This window comes from Homalodisca vitripennis, chromosome 5 (genome assembly GCF_021130785.1).
Source record: "Homalodisca vitripennis isolate AUS2020 chromosome 5, UT_GWSS_2.1, whole genome shotgun sequence".
Lineage (NCBI taxonomy): Eukaryota > Metazoa > Arthropoda > Insecta > Hemiptera > Cicadellidae > Homalodisca > Homalodisca vitripennis.
The window spans coordinates 117,006,029-117,031,699 of NC_060211.1; the positions used below are offsets into that span (position 1 = coordinate 117,006,029).

The 25,671-nt window shown below is 32.7% G+C and overlaps 1 protein-coding gene across 14 annotated transcripts in view; it reads right to left on the reverse strand.

The window, feature by feature from the left end:
• LOC124362791 (kinesin-like protein unc-104) overlaps window positions 1-25,671 on the reverse strand; it is a 130,571-nt gene that overhangs the window by 15,886 nt on the left and 89,014 nt on the right. For 8 of the 14 annotated variants that reach the window (XM_046817585.1, XM_046817592.1, XM_046817595.1 and 5 more), the window contains 11 exons: window positions 22,990-23,136; window positions 19,418-19,555; window positions 18,152-18,270; window positions 17,411-17,578; window positions 13,823-13,994; window positions 12,859-12,949; window positions 11,943-12,067; window positions 11,707-11,858; window positions 9,930-10,094; window positions 7,433-7,653; window positions 2,784-2,973 (listed from right to left, as the gene is read on the reverse strand). In XM_046817585.1, the coding sequence (XP_046673541.1) occupies window positions 2,784-2,973; window positions 7,433-7,653; window positions 9,930-10,094; window positions 11,707-11,858; window positions 11,943-12,067; window positions 12,859-12,949; window positions 13,823-13,994; window positions 17,411-17,578; window positions 18,152-18,270; window positions 19,418-19,555; window positions 22,990-23,136 (1,688 nt within the window). The remainder of the gene's footprint in view (window positions 1-2,783; window positions 2,974-7,432; window positions 7,654-9,929; window positions 10,095-11,706; window positions 11,859-11,942; window positions 12,068-12,858; window positions 12,950-13,822; window positions 13,995-17,410; window positions 17,579-18,151; window positions 18,271-19,417; window positions 19,556-22,989; window positions 23,137-25,671) is intronic. The other 6 variants (XM_046817597.1, XM_046817598.1, XM_046817596.1 and 3 more) reach the window with 4 other exon arrangements.

Here is a 25,671-nt window from a genome sequence, read left to right on the forward strand (position 1 = left end):
TTTTCAAGAAGATATTGTAAACAGACATCATTCATCAAACAAAACTTGTGTTTTATTCTTTTTATACTGTCATTTAAAGTTTTCATATAAAGTAATTTTTGTAAAGATTAGATTGTTTAGCAGTAAGAGCTACAATTTTATATCATACTTTTTAAATAAACTACCATAATTAAAATAAATATTAGTAACCCAAACCCCATAGACTTTGTAGGCTATAATTAAAAAGAATTTGATCTTGAAAGGGTATAAATAATGAGATGTTTAGGGGTGTGTTACAGTGTTTCTCATTATTGGGGTGGTCGAAGGCGAGTTAGATGAGATTGGGGATAGTGAAAAAAGACTCCACGACCTAGATCCCCCTGGTGGCAGATGCCTAAATCCCCCTGGCAGGCAATATTACACTACTTTTGGTTCTAGACACAAACAAATCGTATAATTTTATGACAAAAAAGTATATTATTTCTTGGCTTTCAAAAAAAGTCCCTCTACCACTAGATGAAACCATTCCAGTCTTTAATGAAACAGTTTTGATTAATCATGTTAAAACGTATTTTAAAACACTTAAAAAGACTGGAACTATTTTAAATAAATCTAGAAATTACAAAGAATGATTTTTATTGCCTCTTGTGTATTGTGAGCTTAAGGCAATCAAACTCAACAGGGCTTATGTGAAAGATGCTGTTTCAAAAGTAAATAGATAAACTGTGGAGGGAAAGAATATAGTATAAACATTACCAGGGATTTGTGTCCAGAAAAACTTGATATGTTAATCCAGAATTGTAGGCAAAATGTGTAATACATGCAGTGAAAATAGAAAACCACTATTGGGAAAAGAAACACCTTATTTTAGGTATTATCTAACACAAGTTCAGCCAATAATTGTAAATCTTGAGAGCTGAAACTCTGAAAGCGACTTTGAATGTATAGTGAACGATATCACTGATCGTCAATAATTTATCACAAAGGCATAAAATAAAAAAAAAATAAAAAACACAAGAAACACTTTTAAAGCTGCCTTTAAAGGTCCATAGTCCTTTATAAGAAAATATTATAGAAAATGTTTAGTATCCAGCTGGTTGTGCATGGCATTGAGAATGCTGCATTTTTTTTCCTGACCCCGACCAGCCACTGCATCATGTAACCAGTACAATTTAAAACCATTTTACAATCTCTGAATTCGTTAATGTAGATAACAACAATGCAAAGAGATAAATTCTACAACTCCTCAAAGCCATGAAAAAATTCCATTAGAAACTGTAATTGGATAGATATAAGTTCTAAAACTTTTACCCCAAAAAACAATCTCATTAACCTAGTTTTAAAGTTGGAATGCAATCAGGTTAAATTTTAGATGAGTAAAATTTATAAGCTGATGCATAGAAAACCAAATCTGTTCTATTTCCATTTCAACTGCGATGAAAACTATACAAAGTTGACGCTTATATAATAAACTATCATGAAATTAGATTTTAAAAAGTAACATGATTGGATTTACTATTGATTCAATGGTTTGGCCAGAAAATTCTAACATGGAGGTATATATAATTTTGAGCTGTCAGTAGTTGTTATTGTTTTTGGCAGTTACACTTGTCATTAACTATAAGATTATTAATCTTATCACGTAATATTGAAAACAATTAGGATATCTCATGTATAGTTTTGTCAGTCTATCTCATCAATAAACTGATAAAATTGAGTTTTAGGGAATGATTTGGTAAGCCCCTGCCCAGGCTTCATCTCTTTTGTCAGTTTACGTACACTTCAAATATTAAGAGTGACTACTTTTGACCAGCTACAACATTGTAGCAAGCCATCACCGAGAAGGAGCTACAGACAAGCGAGACAGACAGACTTGCATCTGGGACAGTGTGATCATAGACTGTCTCATACTCAGTAAATTGAGTTGAGTTTTATATTAACAAATCAACTCAGAAGCATTCACTACAAGCAAAAGTGATGATATTTTATAAGATACCTATACTACAATATCAGTTTCATCTAAAACTAACTTATTTCAGCTCAGATGTACCAATAAACACTGTTGAATATAAACATAAATGTAAATTAAATGTGCAAAAAGCTTATGACTAATATTTTTCAAGACCTAACTTGCATGATAAATGTGCTTAGTGAATGTGTCTGCTTAGGAAAATAGAAAATTATTTTTAATACTTAATTCAGCCAAACAAATAATTTGTAATATCCATTATGGAATATAATCAAATTAAACATTGACAATTAAATCAACCAAGCAATGGTATTACGAGTATTGGGATGAAACACCTAACACTCTAATCTACATCTAAACTAGAGGCAACATTCTGCCAGGGTAATATAAAAAAGTAAACAGTTACATGCAAAATCAAGAAGAAATTGGCTGACATTAAAAATTACATAAGTAATTATATTCACCACCAAACTATAGTTTATAATAACTAAAAACATTATTCTGAGTAAAAACTCAAAATGTAGATTTAATAACCACATACTTTAGTGAAGTATTTTTTTGGAATATTACATAAAAAATGGACTGTTTTTAGTACAGCATGGTATGACTTGCAGTATTTAACTTTTGTGTTTCTACATTGAAATTGCTCATAGTTCTGTTAGGAGAGATTTATCCAAGTACTAGAATAATTCAGTCTTGTTCACTTAAGATATGTACTGGGAAGTACAATAACAATTTTTAATATGAATATTTAATATAATAATCATTGATAGTCAGCCAAACTGGTGTAGGGTGAGTTGGGTGGGGTGGGATGAGCGCATCTAAGGGTTGCTACCTGGACTACCTGCTTCGGAGGCCCGCTTCAACACCAACTCATACACTCCAGACAGTCGGTTGGCTTCAGCATTGCGGTAGTTTCCGGAGAACAGATGTTTGAGCGACCTTGGCCCGACACGAGCATCTCGCCCATAGATGATCATACTCAGGTCCTTGGTGACAATTGCTGGTCGACCGCAGTTCTCCAACTAGAATTATTTAAAACATTTTTTAAAAGTGATAAATAAGATTATAAGTGATCAAAACATATTTAACATGCCCTGAGTTTAAAGCTTTAATAAGGTTTGATAAGGTTAACAATTTTTATAGTTTCACCAAGATCAGAGAGTTCAGTTTACTTGCTACCTGTTTGACATGAGCTTGAAGACTAATAAAACAGTTTGACACAGATTTTACTCTGTTAGTAGATAGGCCACAACAGATGTTCTAAGTTACATTTTCAATAAGGCACCCATAAAAACAGCAGGTATCATATTAGTGTTTTCTTTAACATCACTTTCATAGAGATATATTACAATTTCAAGCAGTACAGCACACTTAGTCACATCTGTACTGTCATCAACTTGAATATAATTTTTTACGAGAGTGGCTATATGCCCGGTCACCGGTCTTGGTTTCAAAGAACGGGAACGACTAATGACGTCACAGACTGTGACGGTTCAAAAGGTTTTGAAGTTTGAAGTAGCTCTAGCACTTGTGGTGTATAATAAATATTCATTAAGTTTGGTTATTAATGATGAGATTTGACATTGTAAATAATATTCATTACATCAAAACATAAAGATGAGGTTCCACGTCGACACAAACTTGTTGAACATTCCATTGAGTTGAGAAAGACAGAAAAGTAAAAATTAGATTTACTGGATTTTGGTTGTTAGAACTATTAAATTTTATTTTTGCCTAGACTCCCATACTACTCTAGGATAGACACTTGCTGAATATAAAAAGTAAACCATCATTACTTAGAGAGTTATTGAACGGTAATTGAATGTCAAAGTTGTGAATTGATGCTAAATGTATTGATGTTAGGTTAACATTCTTATACAGATACATTAAAACATGAATTTGTTTTTAAAATGTTCTTCTTTCACTCCCTCTTCTCAAACCAACACTGGTTTTAGTTTAGTTTTTTTCTAATACTGTACAATTAATTACAGTACACATGTTATCTGTTATTAAAAGGGATAACTACAAACAGTTTGGGTATATATAATAATTTGGCAGCCAACAACTTTATATGTAAACGTTACTGTCTATGTTACTTTTCATTTAATTTTGTTACAATACAGCATAAAAAGTATATATAGTCAAACAAGCAAGTTTACTGCCCTTTGTCTCATAACAAATTCGTTATTGAGCTTTCAAATGTTTTTTTTATCTGTGGATCATAATTAAAACCACTATATACATAAACATGGTTTGAGAGTTTTGGTGATCAATATAAGCGGTATACTGTACATTAAACACCAAACATAATTTATACATGATCTTGAATTCGATTTCATATTGCATACAATTTCATTAACAATCTCCCTGAAACACTAAATTTAGAAACAAATCCACAAAAAATTTAAAACCCAATTAAAACACTACCCCCCCCACTGGTGTCTTGTGCTTTTTACTCAGTTGGCGAGTTTATGGAGCACAACTTGGGATTGATATTCGCGCGGGTCAGCAGTGTTGCAATCCTGGGGGTTGATCCCACGAATTATGAATTTTGTATGTGTATGAATGAGTTGCCTGCGTGCCCCAAAATACAACACTGTAGATGGAAAGTCGAGTGAATGGATTTAGTTTTTAAGGATAAATTACCGCTTAAAAAATTGGTTATTATTGAACTATTGCAATACGAATTGTAATCTATAGATTGTCAACGCAATAAAATAATATTCTATTCTATTCGATATTTCTATACTTTTTATAAGGCTTCAAACATAAATTTTAAAAGTGATAACTATATTTCATGAAATAGGTCTATACCCTAAATATACTCATTTATTGTGCACCAAACTTCGGCAGGTTTGTGATTAAACTCCATACGTGTGAATACAAAAAAACAAACAAAATTTAAATTTACAAGTACGTATAAAATTTTAAATCTTTAGAAATATACAGTGATCTTATCTTTTGATCATAAAGTGCACAGTATTGATCGTGTAACAATTATCATGCAAACTTTATAACTACTATTTAATTATGGATGCATACAAAGAGCTATTTGTCACATTTTAGTAACAGCATTATACCGCCAATGGTAACTTACGTCCAATCCCTCTTACAACTTTATTAAGTGAATTACTAATTTTTACTCATATTTTTTTTTTTTTTTAATAATGAATATTGTAAGTTCTCAGTTAATTCCATTTTAATAATTTTCTTATAATGCATTCTACGGCTTTATTTTAGTTTGCCTCTCCTAATTATAATTAATAATTCAAGTTCATATTTAGCGTCAATTTTTAAGAATGGGGATTTTATGATCGATTTTTGTTAAATAAGAATTTTGAGCTTGAGGAAATCACTTCAGTCCCGAGATTTATTGTACAGTAATGAGGGAAAGCGAATGAGGATTGTGGTAATGAAAAGAACTGTTTGTATCATCCACGATAAATGCATTAGATCTATGACAGTTGTGCTGGGTGTGTAGATGCCATCAGTTGTTTCGTTGAGATGTTCGTATACAACTCATAACTTTCTGCTAGACTGTTATTGCTTTAACGGCAATTTTCCGTTGTTTTCCGTTTTGGCCAGTCACATTCTTAATGAACATATTCAGGCTTCTTTTTATGGGTAAGTTAACAGCTCAAAAATTCTTTCGTGTAAGAAGCAACTTTTCTAGATAATCCTATCTGTTATCGTAATGACTCAACATCCCTTTGTTTTATAACATATGAATGAGAATCAAACATTGATGTATAAAAATTTCAAGTTCAGTTTAAGTGTTACTTTACATCTGTCTGACTCATCCAGACGTATTGTATAACTGACAGTATTTTGCCGAAAACAATAGAAAAGTTAGGTAGTGATGTAGACTGTATGATATATAACTTTTAAACTGTACCAAGATTCCTTCTATAAGAACGTAGTCCGATAATTACATAAGTGATTAATAATAAAACTATTTTTAATCGGTAAAATGGAAGAATTAATTTTCAAATATCACGAGAGACTAATTTTCCCTCTTACCCACTTACATACAATATACAATGAAATCATTAACCATTTGAGTGTTATTAGTAAATTATAAAACAAATGTTCCAGTTATTTTATGCAATTAAAATGACTGACATATTTAATATGACAAAAATTATTTATAAATTAATTATGTAAATTTCTCTTAATTGACTATTAATTGAGAAACATTCCAGAAAAAATTGTGAGAAACAAAACTATATCTTAATAAACTACGAAGTGTAGATACTGGTACTATGGTTAATTTTTAGTTGTATATTCTTTTCGTCTTTTTAATTTATTTAAGCGTACACTTTTATTATATTACCGTTCAATACATTACCAATGCATAGTATGCAATTAATAAAATAGTCTACAAATTATGTATTTTTTTTTATTTCCTAAGGCAGTGGTGTAAAGGTGACAGTTCTGGCTGCCTTTTCGTTACGTCAACGGTTGACGTTCACCACTCATCGCCCGTCTGTCTAATCTACATGACGGTAGCCGGCCATATAGCCACAGCGAATTTTTTATTGTTCAGTATTTTATGAACTGCTTGTTCAAATGTTTTACTTTTGGTTCAGTTATTTGATATACATATTGTTCGTAAGAACTGCCGATATAAAGTAGTTGTATTTTTCAGTAGTTGTAGTTAATTATCATCAATTGTTTGTGCTTTTTAAATAATAAATAAACTGCATCTTAAATTGGATAAAATATTAAATTCAAAATTGTCTGATGAAAACCTATTTTTGGACCAAAAGTTTCAGAAAAATTTGTTTCAAAATAGTTAAACTTTAACTTCTCATAAAGTTGAGATTTAATTAAATATTGATTTAAGAGTGGTAAAAGAATTGCATATTTTTATATGAATATTTCGATACTAAGTTTCTCATGCTATGAAAAACAATAATTGAATATTGAACGTTTTACTAAAAACATTTTCTCACATTAAAAAGTACATTATTAATGTTGTTGACACACAAATTATTATCAGCTGATTACTACTAGCTTCGGTCACATTTCATTACTCTTCATTTTACGATGCTGAGACTTAAAATCTTTCAATCTGGAAGGAAAATGCATTTCCAAAGCAGAATGTTATATAACAAATAATATAAGCTTACAATATAAGACTATGTCTAATAAAAAATGCAGTTTAATTTGTACTCGCTCTACTATTATATTGTGACTGAGTATATACAAGAATCGTAAACATTTCAGATTTCAGATCCCATTAAATTTTCTTCACACTGACCACTCTACAAATCTACACTTCCGGATTATGTTAAACACATTCATAAATAATAGCCTTTAACCCTTTCACCAGTAATCCCGAAATGAATTCACGAGCGCACTACATGCCGTTCACAGTAAACCCAATAGCGCTAGGATGCTAAACAGTTTTCACAATAATGTTTCGTGAGAGATTATTTATCATGTTACTCAGTCAAAATCGTGGTTAACGACATATACCTCCATGTAGGCAGAGATGGTCATGAAGATCTGCTCGCCATATGCAGAGACTCGGTTTAGTAGTGGAGAATTGTGCAGAGAGCTGTCCCAAGCAGCCTCAAAGCGGAACATACAGCGGTCATCTCCTGCCACTTCCACCATCTCCCCAGGGAACAGTCCCAGTGATAATACTGAGCTGTCATTGTCCTCCTCCTCGGGCTCAGGTGTGTTCCGAATACGACCTGCACAATAATTGGTCTAACTCAGAAAATATTTCAGAATTACATTATATCTGGTTCACTCAATTTAATTCAGCTATGGTTATACACAATTGTTAATGCACTTAAAACGTCAATAAATGTTTTCAATGAGCATTTATTATTTTAATTTATCAATTACTTTTCTTTATATAAGCAATTTTTTACCCAGTAATCAAAACTTGTATTGCAGAATATAAAATATGTATTATCTTATAAAAAGGACTTTTCCAGACATTTGCCATTGTTCAGTAACAAAAAAAAAAAAAAAAAAAAAAAGACAGTAACACTACATTTTGAGATCTGCATTCTGATCTCTCCCTTTTTTTCTTCCTTGGGGCGGCCTACTGCCATGCACTTAAGCCTCAAGGGCCTTTTGCGCACCCCGAAAACACCATGAGGACTACCAGTCTACAACTTCAGCAGTTCAACAAACCGCCGAAAACAACCTATCAAGTCCTCCTGGGAAAACTCGCCACCCCTGTTCAAGCTACCAAAGATGGCATACCGCTCTCTTGCTATTGCTGGGCAATCAAAGAGCAGGTGCTCAGCAGTCTCCTCCTGCTCATTACACCTTCCACAGAGCGGATCCTCCTGAAGGATACCAACTCTGTGTAGATGCTTCTTCAGGTGACCATGCCCCGTAATAAGACCAATGACCTTGGAAGACATTGATCTGTTTAATGAGAGAAGGTCCGAGGCCACCTTGGAGGAAGGTGACTGTAATACCATTCTACTCACTCTCAAACCCGGATGCAACCTCCACCTTCTCCCATGCTCCGCGCGAATCCATTTCGAGACAACCCTAGAGGATTCACACCTTGGAACACCGCAGAATGGTTGAGGGCCCGTCATAATTGTTGCTGAGCTGAGCCCTGGTTGGCCAGGGCATCAGCTCTTTCGTTCCCAGAAATCCCCTTATGACCAGGAACCCAACAAACGGTTACATTGTTGATTCTGGCAAGGGAGGAAACGGTCTGATAGCAATCCCAAACCAGTTTGGATTTGATTGCGCAAGAATCCAGCGCCATCAGCGCTGCCTGACTGTCCGTGAAAATGTTAATCGTCTTGCCCCTATATCGCAGACGAAGATTCTCACGAGCACATTCCATAATGGCTGCGACCTCCGCTTGAAAGACTGTCGGATACGGACCCATAGGAACCACCAGCTCCCTACATGGTCTCACTCCCAGAATTTCATCACCTGTGCCGTTTTTTGTTTTAGAGCCGTCTGTGTACCATTCGAGCTCCGCTGGTGGAAGAGGTTGCTTCCCCTCTGACCAATCATCCCTTGAGGGCAAAATAATCCTAAAGGGTTTGTCAAAGGAAAACTTTTGTGGCATCTGATCAGAGATCATATGCAAAACATCCTCCTGTATCAGAGTGCTAATTCTGCAGTGCCCACCGCTGCAGCCCGACCAGAATCCCGTCTGCTGCAGACAGTAGGCACTCTTCCTGGCCATAGCTCGAATGACAATGTCCAGGGGGGCGAGATTAAGACAACAGTCCAGAGCCGCGCCTGGCGCACTAGGAAAGGCCCCTGTGATAGCGAGGCAGGCCATCCTTTGGATACCTGCCAAACGTGCTACCACCGTTTTGGCTTCCATTTTTGGCCACCATACGACAGCTCCGTACATTAGTGCAGGTCTGACCACGGAAACATAAAGCCAGTACAAGAGCCTCGGCTTCAGTCCCCAGGGCCCACCTATCACACGTCTGCATTGCATTAGAGACCACTTACCCCTGGCAATGACCCTTTCTAGATGAGGTCCCCAGTTTAGAACCCTATCTAGGATCACGCCCAGGTACTTGACCTCAGGCTTCAGCTCAACGGGTGAGCCTTTAAATAGAAAAGGACCAATGCCCTCCATCTGTCGCCTCCTGGTAAAGGCAACCACGGCAGCTCTCCCTTAGATGAACAACTAACCTAACACATAACTAAAATCTACGTTAAAGTAAACAAATTTTTTATTCACCTGAGGATTAGATCAGATTGCAGATCTTGAGGACCTCATTTTAAAATCAAAGCTAGTACAAGTCAGACCTAGGGGGGACACTAATTTCTTAAAAAGATGACACAAAATCATTAATCCATAAAGATACTTTGGATGCAATGTTTAAAAATGATTAACAATTGAAACTATTTAAAATCTGTGATCATGCAGTGGTTAACACCACAACAACATAGGTTTCCATTTACATCATAAGAGTTTTAAATTAAATTATGTCAAACCCTACTAAAATGGTAAATATTTTCTAACCAACAACAAGTTCTCGAACATCCTTCCAACGTAGCTCGGAAGCGTGTTCATGAACAATTGTGATACGAATCCTCCGCTGGATTCCCTGATGGAGTAAGAACAGTCCTCGGCAGGGCAAATCGTCACTGTGGTCAACTACCGCAGGAACATACTCTCCGTTGGGGGCTACAACAACATTTTATTATACACCAGATAATTTGGATGGTACTTATTCTATTATTGAAGTGTCTATAACTATACAAAATTTTTTGGCAGTTCATCCCATTAGATGTGGCATTCTCAGAGCAGTACTCAGAGGATAGGAATATGATTTGAATAATAGCAGTAAATATGTGAAAATTTAAGTAATTTACAATATAACAAAATGTAATTTCGAGACTCAACATGTTGGTTATGTAAATAATTCAATATAAAATTGTCAACATTTCATATTGCATAATGACATTTCAAGTGCCAATAATGACCAATAATAACTTGCTGCTGATCACCAGCACTTAGGTACGTAAAACTTTCAAACAGGAGTTAGACCTATACTCGTTCTTTGGTTGTGCCCTGATTATACCCCATACTCATCTACGTATCAATGAATAAAGACACATTTCTCAAGATTTACTGTTATAACATCTGGTTGTAGTAAATAAAATATGATCAAAATACTTAACCAATTAGCAACACAAATAAAAGTCAAAGTCCACAAAAAGTAAAGATATGATGGTGCTTTATGTTCATGTGAAACCAAGAAGGGGGAAAATGGTGATACCAAAATTAATAATGGTGAAAAATGTAAATAAGGAGAAATGAGATTGAAAGAGGTTAGTTAAGGCACTGTTACTTATGATCTGGGATCTTTCCTTTCATATACCACTAAAGTAACTCTTTACAAAAACATGTACAAAAATTCCTGCAATATACTGATTTGCTAAAAATCTCAGCACTATTTAGGAGACTTGAAATAAATGTTTTCAATTTATTTTTCAATCAATTTTTGAGTTTTAAATTTCTCAAAGAGACCTAACACACAGAGATACAGGGGATTAGGCCAGGCCACATTTCCACCCAGTTAGTCACCTAGTGCATTTCCTCAAAAAAATCCCACAAAAACGATTTTTGTTATTTGTTAAGTTGTACTAAAGTGATTAGTATAAACATCATAACAAGAAAAATGATACCAAACAACATATAATACACTGAAATTGTCACAGTATTGCTTAATGATGAATCAAAGACGTTACTGAATAACCCTGTTATGTTGAATAGTTTTTAGTAAAGGCTAGAATTCTTTTTCGGAGACCCCTTATAGCTTATATCAAAGTTTACTTTAAAATAGATGAAACTTATATGAAATAAGTAATTGATGTTAACGACGTTTGAAATCAAGCAACAGTTGATATTTTTACAAGTATGAGAAATGAAGAATGATATGTTTACACTTTTATTGAAGAAATTGAAGTGTAAGTATAGGTTATTAGTCTATTTGATAGAAATATTAAAATGACTACAGGAAACATTGGACTATTCCAAATGAATGCTAAAATCAGACAAATATAATAAACTTTTTGTTTTGTTAAGGAGAAACATTTTACATTAATATTTTATTTTAAGTAAATATAGACAAATTGACAGTAATTTAAAACAATGTTACTATTACAAAATAATTTTAAAAATTAATCGCTCAGATTACTTTATTATGTTTCATACTTTATTCAAGTACATGCAACTACTAATTAACATAAAAAAAATATTACTACTCATAATATATTGAAAATAATGAACTTACCCAATTCACAGATCTCAAACCAAACAAGGACATCATATTTGGCATGGACGTGCGACGTGCAAGGTGATGGCAGCACTCCAAACTTGGGTGACCTGACGGGCTGGCTGATAGGGATGGAGGGGGGTAGCATCCTCTTGGGTGGCTGGCGTACACTAAAAGAAGAGAAAAGTATCATCAACTGTTTCACCATTAGTTGTTTTGAAAGACAAACCACTATGTTTCTGATGTAAACTTACTACTGATGTCCTTCCTGCTTGGCATCCCGATGAAGGGGGTGTTGTTGGTAGTGGCCGAACACTTCAAATACTATCGGTTTTGTCTTGATATACTCCACGAAGGACTTTGTTACCGACACTGTGATCTGAAATTACATTTATTTTATTTTAAACTTACTCATAAGCTGATGCATCACTTATTTCACAGCTTAATTTATGTTCTTAATAACCTTAAACATGGATTACTGGATAGGATTGCTAGCAAAATGTTAATAACAGAACATTACACCTGTTATGATTCCTAGTTTCATTAGTACGATCGGTTTGTAAGCCTGACTTAGTTCTGATTGTGATAGATTCTAGGTCATAGTAGACAAATACAATCATGAAACTAAATATCCACAACTTTTTCTGGGGAGTTGGCTAAAAGAAACATGTACCTACAAATAACATCTTGAAAGGTACGATGAACATGAATCAGAATCATATTTATTAAGAATCATGAAGATCAAAAATAGTTTCAAGATTTAAATTTTATAGAGCTTTGCTCCTGCCTATGGGGGTCAGCCCTCGGGTGGGGTTGTTAGACCTCCGGTAGGATAGGTTGGAGGAGTACATGTGTGACACAGGTTAGGTTAGTTATTTTTCTTCTCAAAACCAGTATATTTGCTTTGGATAAATAAAGTATGCGTAAGGTAGGTTGTATATGCTTATGTAAGTTTGTTGTTTCTTTATGACCAATAAATAAAAAAGGTATAAAAATTAAGTATGGTCAGTATAATAGATAAGTACCGTTAACACTGATTAGCAATACACACCTAAGATTCTTGGAGTGATTGGAAAGAATTGTACACTAGTTATAGCACTTATTTAAGCTATTATTACAATTATGTTGTTATTAATAACTACATCTAGTTTGAGTATACATATCACTTACATTCTGAACATGGTAAAAGCCTAGAGGTGTTCCCTTCCCAGTATTCTTCACTGGTTCTGTAGAGAAAGCTTCGTCATGTCTGTGCAGGAAACTGTAAACAGAACACCAACATTAACACAATTTTTCAAATTATGAACTTGTTTTGGGCTCTTTTCATAACAATAATATAATCATGCAAAATTTGATTTGTCAACAAAGTTTATTTGGCAACAAAAACTTTTTAAGTTAATTGACAAATTACAAAAGATACCTTTGTTGTATATATTTTATAACAAATATTCATAAGACCTTCTATATTGATGTGTTGTGTTATCATTTAAATAATTGAATAAAGCATTTATAAAACCGAGAAACAGATACTTGCCGATAGTCGTGATAATTTCTGTATGACATTTTCTTCACACAGCATAAAAAAATAAAGTTATGTTATATTCAAAAGAACTCTAAAGAACATATGGTAAAATGCAATTAACTTGTACCTAAATATTACTCATAATGATATTTTAACTAAGGGTGATTTTATGACCCTGCACTAAAAGAACCTTTGCTCCTCCCTTACCCCTCAAATCTAAGGCTTCTACAAAAGCTTGTTAGATTAGTTAGTTCCTGTTCTCTTATTTTGTTTGGGCTCAAGAAATAAGCCCTAAGGGCACTTTTTCTTTGTTCTAAAAATAGTAAGACAGTTCAGCCACATGCGCTACGATGTTTCTTCTGCTCCACAGTTCTATATTCATGAGTCAATAATATTTATTGCTAGTGGTATTAGAAATCAACTGGATAATAGGAAATATTTCCCAATCCAGATTGAAAAATATATTTCGCTTTACATGGCAATCAGCCATGACAAACACGGTGAGAAGTAGATACAATGAATGCAGTTATAACTAATAAAAAGCTACAAACAACATGTTCTGTCATATTGGAAAGACTCCGCTATGATTACAACATTCATCTAGTCACTTACTTGAACTGACAGAAGATGTCCGCATATTCCGTAGACACACCAATGGCTTGCAGCACCGTAACTCTGAAGGTGAATTCATTGTTGACCGTCAAGTGTTGCGGCAATTCCTCTTCCTTCACTTCAGATGACACAGAACTGTCTCCACGGCCACTGTCTGTGTCACATTCCAAGTCTGTAAGTATATAGAAACTGTTCATTTCACTCATGACTGGTTTAAAGTAGTGTAACATATATCTATGGAGAGAAAACTAAAATAACAGATGAATTAGTTTAGTTATTTATTAAAGATTTACTTTTTTATTAATTTAAAATTAACCTACTATGACATAAACATTTATTTGATCTAAAAATGAAAACGTTTTATTTTAGTTTAAACAATATTTATTTTAAACTTATAAAATTTTATTATAAGATATTTGCAATGTAATGTGATAATGGTGACTCATTCCGGTTCTAAGTATTTCTCATCCCAAACCATGCCTTTCAGTACTTCTCCCACTTTGTTTAAATTTTCCTTTTATCCTTAAATATTATTCCTATCAGAGGAGTTTACAGTTCTGGGAAGGAGATGTGTCATCAGAACTATAGCAAGGCTGACAAAGTTGTATATGTTATTTCACTAGAAAATACTGGTTAATATTGGAGGGATGAATCACTGCATTGTTATGATGGAGATCTACCACAAGTTCTTCACATTTAAATGCCATTTTTATAACATTCTTAAATTTTTGCATTGTATTGTTGTTTATTAACATTCACTCTTATACATTTTTTGTATAGTTTTAATGGGATTATGAATATGCTTGAATATAGGGGTAATTCAGTTTTAAAATCATGTTAATTTTAGTATATATATATCTATATATATAAAAATGAATGTTTGTATGTTTGTCCTTTATGGAATCGTGAACTATTGGACCGATCATGATGAAAATTTGTACGTATATGTATTTTTCCACGGAGAAGGTTTATAAGCTATGCCCATCCCTTTCCCGATTCAGGATTCCGCCCCACTGGTTACAGAAATACCCATAAGAAATGCATTGCAGCAAACATATGTTAACGTCTTTTCAAATTTTTAATCAGCTGTTCTTTGTAAACATATATTACACTTATAGTTTTAAAGCATAGAGTAAGCTTAAGAGAAACGACAAATTTTGTTTAAACTGTTTTTGCAATCACTGTTAAACATAGACTTTACTATCCAGATAATACAATTCAAATTTGACGTAAAAATTCACCTTTAACTGCAATATTTATTTAATATAAACCATGCTCATGCTTGATCAGAAGAGTAATGCAGATATCATAATTACTATCTTACGTTGGCTACAAATATAAAGAATGTTATAAAATCAACCTTAGTTGTTTTTTTTGACAGAAGTATGGTTCTCAAAACTCCGTGTGTACATATTCTCTCGATCGAGACAACAAAGCAAGCTCAATCGTGGCATCGGAGATATAACTAATTTAATCTAAAATTTATTATAGTAAAAAAAAAAATTTACTAAGTAATATAAGGACTTCGGTTCTTAAGATTTGCGTGCGAAGCCGTGGGTAACAGCTAGATAGAGGCAGGAATATGGTACATACCTTCATAATACGCCCAAGAGGCTCACGATGGAACGACTATCAATTATCTCAGCAATGTTTAGAATGTGATAGAAAAAGAATAAGTGAATATAGTGTACTGTTTTCAACGGGAAATTGCGTGCGAAGCCGCGGGCAACTTTTGCAAAAAATTATTGAAATGCGCAGCAAAGCGCGCCGGGCCCGCTAGTATATATATAAATATAAATGAATGTTTGTGTGTTTGTCCTTTATAGAATTGCAAAATATTAGACAGACCATTATAAAAATTTGTATGTATACATATTTTTCCAAGGAGAAGGTTTATAAGCTATGCCCATTGATGTAACTCACCACCAAGCGGCACTGCAAAAGATAAAAGGTTTAAAAGCGCCTGCACACTATAAACTGCAATTACGAGACAGTTACGTATATTACATAGCCAAACACTATTTGAAGGCGCTAAGTTATTATGTATATTTGTCTTTAAGATACATTTCTGATTGAACTTAAAGTTTGAGTGTTAGACCACTTTATAATAAAGTACATGTACATGCACAATGGCTATAAACATAAACAGATTTTCTTGATCGTGGCAACAAGGCAAACTCTACATCGGCGTTGTAAATATAATTAAATTAAACCAGAAGTTCACATACACGGACAAAGCTTACGAAAAGCGTGCAAAGCCGCGGGAAACAGCTAGTATATATATAAACAAAACCACTTGATTTATGTTATTGCATGTTCCATGAGGCATTTATTATTGAATCATGGTCATAATAATACATTTTAAGATAAAGAAACCATTTATAACACAATAAATATTAACCCTTTCCACTTGTGTGTCGGACGTCGTCTGACATTGCTACTTTACCATTCCACTCGTATGTCGGACGTCGTCCGACATTGCTACTTTACCATTCCACTCGTATGTCGGACGCCATCCGACATTGCAATGTCGTCAGCTTTACTTTATTTTTAGCCAGCCTACGATGTTTCCGATTGGTGCTGTGATCGCACGGCATTTTCAGGAACTAATAAATGACAGCTGAACTATTTATTTTGCTTTGTCATTGTAGTCACGTTTCCTAACCAATTTTCAGACGCGTTCACATTAGTGACTCAATATTTCGTTACCAAGTACATCTTTTCTTTCTGATTCAGAAGTTATTGCTGAATTAGAATGAAGAGGCAAGGAACATCAAATAAACATACAAAAGCCAACAGTTATCTGTCAGTATAACAAATATATGGGTGGCGTGGACCAAACAGACCACTATATTGCTTCCTACAAATTTTCCCGTAAATCTTTGAAATGGTGGAGAAAGCTATTTTTCTGGATGTTGGAAGTGGCAATAGTAAATAGCTTTCTCTTGTTCAACATGAATAAACAAAACCATGGAGAAAAAACAATTCAACACAGGAATTTTAGAGAAATGCTCATCACTGAACTTGTAGGCCATGTCCGTAACTCTATGAGTTTGAAGCGGGGTCGTCCTTCATCAGTAGAAAAAGAAGAAAGGCTAAACAAACACCCAGCTCATCCAACAAAAAAATCTAAAGTCTGTCCTGTTTGTATCAATAGAAAGGTGCCAGCAGGAAAAAAGGAAACACTTTACTATTGTAAAACCTGTTCAAAAAATCTTGGTCTTCATCCTGCAGAGTATTTAGAACGATACCATACCGTGCTAAAATATAAAACTTATTAGTGTAAGTATCAAATTTTATATCTCTATACTATAAATTAGAAATAAAATAAAATTATTATACAATATAATAATGTATATACTTTATTGAATTCCAGTTTGCTAAAAATGGGTTTTTACTGAAAATGTGCTAAAATAAATACGAGCTGAGGGAGCAGACTGGTGAAAAAAATCCGAGTGGAAAGGATTAATAATAACTCTCTTGCAAATCCCCACATTGAAGTGTTAACAAACCTTCCATGTACTATTTTTGTAGTCTGATAGTTTAAATTCAATAAGTTTAGAAAAAGTATTCAGAAACGAACACTACCTTCAATTTTGTCGTGTTGGTTGCAGTGCTGTCCCTCCACGACTCGGTCCTCTAGATGGATGCCTGACTTCTTGGTCGATCCTCTGTTGTGGCCATATAAGTAGTCGTCGTCAAATGTTATCTTAGCAGATTGTCGCACTCCACTGATGTGGTCTCCACTCTCTTCATCTGGGTTTGGTAAAATACAAAACTAGTTATCAGTTTAGAGAGTATGAAACATTGTAGTAAAAACTTTAAAGTGAAATTTAATATTTTACTTTCACCACAGACAGTGTGTATAATATAGCCAAGCTTATAATCTTGCCATGTATGGACTGAATGGTTTTAACCATGAATTACAACAGTATTATTTAGATATAACGTAAAATAACATTAAAATTAACAGAAAACTGCATAATATCAAATGTAATCAAGTATCTTAATGATCTCCTTGCCAAATAAATAATCTTTTGTAGATCATTATTTAAGCAGCTTCTTACTCCAGCCAGCAACTTAAGAACTCCAAAAGTTGGAGCTCCAGTTTAAAAAAGATGTTTTTATTTTATAAAATTAAATAAGATAGCCCAGTCTGACAGTATGGCAAATGGTTGTATGTATATTCCTTCATCCTACACTTTATTTGTAGTGTGAATGAACGAAATACTGCCTATTCGAAAATGCCAAAAAATAAAAAATAATACAATTATTCAACTATTTGAATAACATCCATATGGGCCCAAAATAATGAGGGGTATTGCTTACCATTGACAGCCTGCACAGCAATACGAAGGTAACCTTTAACATCTCCTTTCTCATTGACAATAGCCACCTTGTGGATCAGAGGTACCGGATACATCAAGTTGCTCAGATATACAAAAGACCTGTAAAATACAAAATTCTTTGTTAATTAATTAGTGATTCAAGGTTAGATATGAAACAATATATACTATCAAAACATTATAGTAAATATATTTAAATAAAAGTTAAATGCTGTGCATTGGTAAGATTATTATTTGAGAACAGCCAAAATTTGAGACAGATTTTGCTATTTTTGTTTTAATATGTTCTATACAGTCCAAATTGGGATTTTATGAGGAAATCTTTGGACTGAAAAAAGTTTGGAAATATTCCAAAAATGTTTTTTAATTATGAAAAACCAAAATATTTTTGTCTACCAAATTTTTGTATGAACCCAAGATATAACCCATGATTCAAATGATTGACATGACATGCATAACTGTTTTATTCAGTTATGGAAAATGAAATATCATTGAAACACTTAAATGATGAGCATGTCCAGTTGCAGAACGACCAATCAGATGATCTATTATTAAAACAATTGCTGGACATGCATCCCAAAAGTTTAAAGATGGCTGGATGTACATCGTGATAATGGGACCACGTATCACATAAATTAAAACTTACTAATAGCAGAAGGCACTTGAGCAAGTGCAAAGGGGCCACAATGTGTGGCCACTAAAGGAACGATGAGATCCCACCCCACAGCAGCCATGGAGGCCTCACTGAACTTTTCACCTTTACCACTTATGGTGGAACGAGTTGATGGGGTCACAATAGTTTGAAAGACGAAATCAGAATTCGTTGGGGAAATATGGTTGGTGAAGCTCAATTGCTATCAGATGACCACCTCCTAAAGCTACCTAAGTGACATCATACATATGAAGGACAATTTAGAAAAAAAAATTATGTGAGTTTGAGTAGCAAGAAGGTATTGACAGAAAAATGTATACAACACATTTTAGGAGAATACTATCAGGTGGTATACAGATGGATTTAATTGTTGGGTAAATCACTGGCAAAAATGTGAGTCACAGATAAATGTGCATACTTAAACCTTACAATAAACTACAGAAGAGAGGCATTGCTATTCTGTCTGACAATCAAGCATTAAATATTTTAAATGTTATATTTAATTCAACAATCTAGAAACAGTACAGATTTAACTAATTGAACTCAATAAAAAGTATGAAATTTATTATCCAAAAATGAAAGGGTATAAGGAATTACCTGCCAACCATGCGGAACCAGGGGAAGCGGTCATAGAATGGGTCTCCTCCTGTGAGGGATTCAATGTTGTAGTCAGGACTTGTAGGCGACAGTTCAGCCTCATTGAGATACATCTCCCTCATCAACTCCAGCCGCTGCCTGCAATGTAATTGACCACATTCACCACTATTGTCTGTTACAAAAGCTTTAAATACTCTCAGTGTAATCTGTGATGGAAACGATGTTCTAACAAATTAAATATTAACAATTTGACACTCTAAATACATTTTTTTCACTTGCATAAACAATATATGTGCAGGATACAAACAGATTTAACTTATACAATTAAAGTTTGTTAAAAATGAAACATTAAAATCTACTGGCTTACTTGATGATGCTTTCTATTCTATTTTAATACAATATGTACAGCACTAATCAATAAACTAATAACAAAAAAAATGTCTCAGTTTCTGCAGTGATAAAGTTCAGAGTAGGAATGTATGGTATTTGAATAAAGAGGGGATGTAAAAATTTACAATATTTCAAAATTATACAAACTTACAATTTTCTGATGGTTTTTGTATTTCAGTAGTAGACTAGTAATGTCGGCTAGTCTATAGTCTATGAGACTTCTGGAATTTCAAAAGTTAATCTATACTTATCACCTTTATGTAATCCTACTACATAGAATATCCAATAAGTCAATAATAATAATTATTTCAAAGGGTGATATGTCAGCTAGTGAAAATGACTAAATTCTTAAAACTGGTGCAACTAAAAAAACAGGCAAATGCTGTTTTATAGCTTATTAAATTGATAAATATTTAGTAAATTGCCATTTTGGTAAAAAAAACATGCACAATTTATCGGGCTTTCAAAATTACATAACCATAATAATTGGAAATTAAGAATTATAATCCATTTTATTACAAAATCAACATTTAATTTCTTATGAAAAATGTTCATAACATTAATCTACAGGACTAAAGTGGAAGACTTATAATACTACGCATTTTATCCTGAACTAAGCCTCGTAACTGATGTTCAAACTGTCGGCTGTAGATCTTGATATCCTTACTGAAACGTTAAGAGTTGTCCTCATTGTCTTCTTGAAGTACATTTTTATCCAGTACATATTTCCAGATGAGGTCTCCCTGCTCCATTTGATCACTAGATATTCTTTTCTCTAAGAAGCCTGATGATGAACATTTATGAAAACACGATACTCAAGAAATCGCACTGCATACTCAGATACCTTCCCTGATACATGTTATCAGCCGCATCGACATTGCGAGAGAATTCACCAAGCAGACATAGTTAATAGCTCTAACACACAATAAATGTTCAACAGTAATCACAAACACAGACACGCACAGAAGAACAATCACATCACAGAATGAAGTGTTGCAACTAGTGAATATCTGCAGATAAATGTAATGGACAGGAAGTCCCTTAATTTGTTGTCTGAAATGAAATCGGCCTTATCTGAGCATAAAAAATTAGGATCATGAGTATCAAAGGAACAGAGCCTGATTAGGATTGACCTTAATTACTTAACATTACCTATATTAACAAAATGAGTTAATTTAGTTTATAAATTGAAAATGCTTTTATTTCTTAAATATAAAATAGTATTTATATAATTTTAAAACCACAAAAAATAAAGACTACATCATTTTTAACCAAAATGGCAGTTTACTATGGTATTCTTCTTTGTTGCAGGAATTTTTGGATTGGAGAATGATTATGCTAAATATCTCAAATCAGAATGTTTCATTCAATATCTTCAAGACATGAATTTGGTATCGTTATATATATTTGTTACATTGGTACATGTATGTCAGAAATATTCCAAATTATTAATATAAACATTAAGATTATAATACAATTTATGAGCCATAATTAGGTAGTAATAAAGAAAAATTCTTCTATAATGTAGATGGACTTTTCTACAAGCATGTACGCAAGTTGTTTCTTGAATGTCTCTTGATTCCCATTCTTGATGTTAGGAGGGAGTGGGTTAAGAAATCTTACACCAGCGTAGTAGGGCTTCTTAGTAGAGGGTAGTCCTTGCGCTTGCAGGTCGAAGTCATTGGCACGCCTTATGTAATGTTCATGGTTATACCCTCTCTTTGGCATATTGTAATTAAGAGCAAAGGATGTTGCCTCTACAATGTATAGGAATGCTATGGTTAGGATTCTTAAAGTCTTGAACTTTTTGGCCAAGATTCTTGCATGGTTTTGTAGTATTAAGACATGATGTAAAATGTCCTTTGAGGAGCTTCCCATAAGCTTATTCCATAGCGAATGTGTGATTCAAATAGGGCAAGGTATGCAGTTCTCGTAACGGTTGTTGTGTCTATTGCCTTTTATCAATCCTCAGAGTGTAAAGAGCCATCCCAAGCTTTTTGCCTCTGCATCACGCTCTCTAGCATCAACATGATGATTCTAAGAAAGACGATCAAGTGTCAGTTCCAGGTACCTTGTAGCTTGTACTCTCTGGAGTTCTGGTGGGCTTGACGCTTGTTCTTTAAAGTTTCTAAATGTTATTTATCGATTGTTCACTTACTTAACAAATATTTTTCAATTTAATGGGAACAAAGTAAAAGCACTCACCTATTTTTAGTTGCACACAATTTCTTATCATTGTGACTTAGTTAAAAGAAAAAAGTATAACAAAACTCATAGTTTTGCAGCAGTAGTACATGAAATATTAATCAAGAGTACCAGTTTTTGTGATTTAAAACAATGTGTTAATGTTTCGGAAATGAAGCAACTTTTCTAGGGTTATGATTTGTTATTTGAAGAGGTCAACCGTCATTGGTTGACATAACATCTCTTTAAATATGACCTGTGAATTTTTAAAATAATTAGGTCATGACTAGCCACTGTGTAGAAATTGCAAGCTCTACCATCTTGGTTGTCTTAGTCGTTTACTCCTCAGATATTCTATATAAATGTTATAATTGATTAAGGTTTGTCTGATTGTAAGGTTCTAGTTCAAGAAAGTGTGACTTGTTAGACCATTAATATATTTGTATTTTTTAAATAGTATAATATGGTAATAGGATAATGGTGACATCCTGATGTGATAAAGTATACTGTTAATAAAGTGTACACTACAGCTTAAAATAAAGAAGTACTTTCCACTAAACCAAAAAGGCTATTTTATGAAATAACCAACAAACAATACCACTCTTATTGTTAGTAAATACACTTTCACAATCAACATATTTTTGTCACTGTATTTAAAACAATAGACAATTCATCAAATAAGTACAGCGTTAAAATTATTTTAATGTATTCACTTATAGAAAAAAACAGTTAACTTTTATGCAAAGGATTACTCCAAATTGTGTTTAATATACAATTTCAGAAATTATACCATATTGTGCTTAAAAATTAAACCAAACAAAGTATGTACATTAGTTACACAATCTTAAAACTATACGGCCAAGTAGCGAAAGAAAGATATTAGAGAAATCAAGAAAAGAAATCAAATTATAGTACAAGAAAGAAATAGTGCATGCCGCTAGTTAAGCAAAAGGGAAGAATACAAAGAAAAGACATTGAAACAACGAGATCTGACAAACCTCGAGGGTAAAAGATTGGTTAGGGCAGACTTCTGATTGGCACAGATTGTTAGGCATTGGAAAAAGTCCTCCTTGATAAGTTGTTCAGGTGTAGCAGGGCTTTCAATGTCCTCATTGTAAATTTGCCGCATCAGTTCCAACCGATGTCTACCAACACGAAATGTTATTAGAAACGAATCACTCGCTTTCTCAAAGTTTATTTACTTTTATTTCATTTCCTAGATATGAGCGGTACACAGGAGAGGAATCGCGAAACTTCTTTGTTTAGTTACTGATTCATTTTTTGCAAAATATTAATTCTATAAGTCTTTTAGTGCATATTTGGGACCTCCATCATGCATCCAGTCATTCATCTTTATCAATGGGGATGGTGAAAAATTCTAATAAAATACATAATTTCTTTGCAAATCCTAATAATGGAACTTCTGTTCTAAGTAAACTATTACACAACAAAAATGTAAATTATGAAAAGGAGGTAAAATGCTATTCTATAAATAAAAACATACAAAGGTATAAAACTATAATATAAGGGAACACACTCTAAGACTAATGGAGTAAAGCTAATATAACATTTTGAACGATTTTTTATGATTTGAAATTGTAGACATTCTTTCATTTTTCCAATTAAAAAACTATATTATTGAGTTTTCTTATTTAGTATTTTATGTTTTATAAAAGTTAACTATTAGTTGTTGGTAGTTGAAATGAGCCTTTTGTTCAATACAGAATTGGATAGTAAACTATACAATTTGTTATCTAATAATAATTTTCAATTAGATATTACATGTACTGAATTTATTTTCTAGCAATAGCTACATGATTAAATAATTCTAAGTTTTACTATTAAATACATATTTTAACAAAATAATATTACTAGTATTAATAAAAATATAAAAAATAAATATTAAATCTTGCACAAATATATATTTATATACCTGGAGAATATTGTGTTGTTATACTGAGATAAATATACAATAAAAGTCACAAAAATAAATAAACTATGTTTATATTTGCTTCATAATAATCCTAGTTATTTATTATTAATCTAATATTAAGGTAACCTCGCATTTATAATCTATTCATAACATCATAACACGTTCGTTTAATAAATATTTCATTACAATTATTATTTTTGTAACAGAAATTTTATTCTAATAGATTAAGTAATTTTTAAAACTGTAACTTAACAATTCTGGAAACTGATCCAAAATGACAACAAAAAAGCCTGAGCTGTCCATTTGTGGTCAACTAATTATATATTATATATTAAGAAATTATATTAGATATAAATATTCTAAAATATGAAATGAATTTTACTTTTTTATTTGGTACGTTTATAAGATGGTTGCTGATTGTTGATCAGAGGTAGTCCCAGGAGGCCCAAATTTAATTAATTTAGCATTTTTAGGATGGTAGCTAATAAGACTACAATTAAATTGTGAAGTTGGTTGGGGTAGTAACTGACATCATAATAATTAACTGTATTGTTTGGAGTAATAGTTGACTATATAAACACCATCTTTTATCAAATATTTTGATCTAGAACTGTTTTTTTCCAACCTTGTAAAATAACTCTAGACATAGTGTATGTAGAAGTATTTAAAATCAAAAGAACTAAATGTACAAGCTTAAACTGCAACTCAGCAGTTGAGTTGCAAATTTTAATAATGGCATCAGCACAGATATTGAAAATATTTATTTGTAGTTTTACTCAATTATACTACACCTCAGTATAAAACAAATGCTTTACAGTATAGTTGTAAATAATATAACATAAATTACTATCACATCATACAATATAAATAACCTTCCTGATGTTTAATAACATCTTTAAAACCTGTTTTGTATGATTTGATATTACCTTCAGCTAATTTATTTGACATTAAAATAACTAAAACTAAAACTGTTATTCCTTTTGAAAAAATAATCTTTTTAACAAGGCGTCAACTATCAGGTGGTTTAAATTCTGTACTTTTGACCTGTATTAAGACTTTAAACAAGAATTTCAGATCTTGTCTATGACCTTTGTACATTTCATCAATACAACCCATCTCTACATTTTGAATCTCGCCCTTATTTTTTTTTCTGAACACATCAATAATCTGTGAGGAATGTACTGAGTATGTTTTAATGAACTAGGCTACCATAAACTGGAGCTACTTTGAGCTACATTTTAGAGTATTTTATTTCTTTAACAAAAACAATCATTTACACCTTTACAACTGAACACATTGTACTTTATATACCTTATACTATTGTAAAAACTTTAGTCATATACCATTTAACACAAAAAACGTAATAAATTGCCATTTTATAGACCTACAAAACCTAGGCATTCTACACATAGCCCAGCAATATTAGGTCAAGTATGAAAACAAGTCATTTTATCACAGTTACATACATAATTTCAAGGGGAATTGTATATAATAAATTATGAAACTTGTTTTTAAAACATAAAAATCCTATAGCCAAACCTATACCAATCAAATATGGTCAATTTCGTTACAACCCCTAAAGTTGTGTTGTTAATTGATAACTTAAATATACATACATAATAAGTCAAATAATCCATTGTATTTATTATGAAACTGTCATAAATAAAATAAGCAAATTTAACACATAAAAAAATCTGGTATAGAATTAAAAATAAGTAGAAATACTACTTCAATAACTGAATAATTA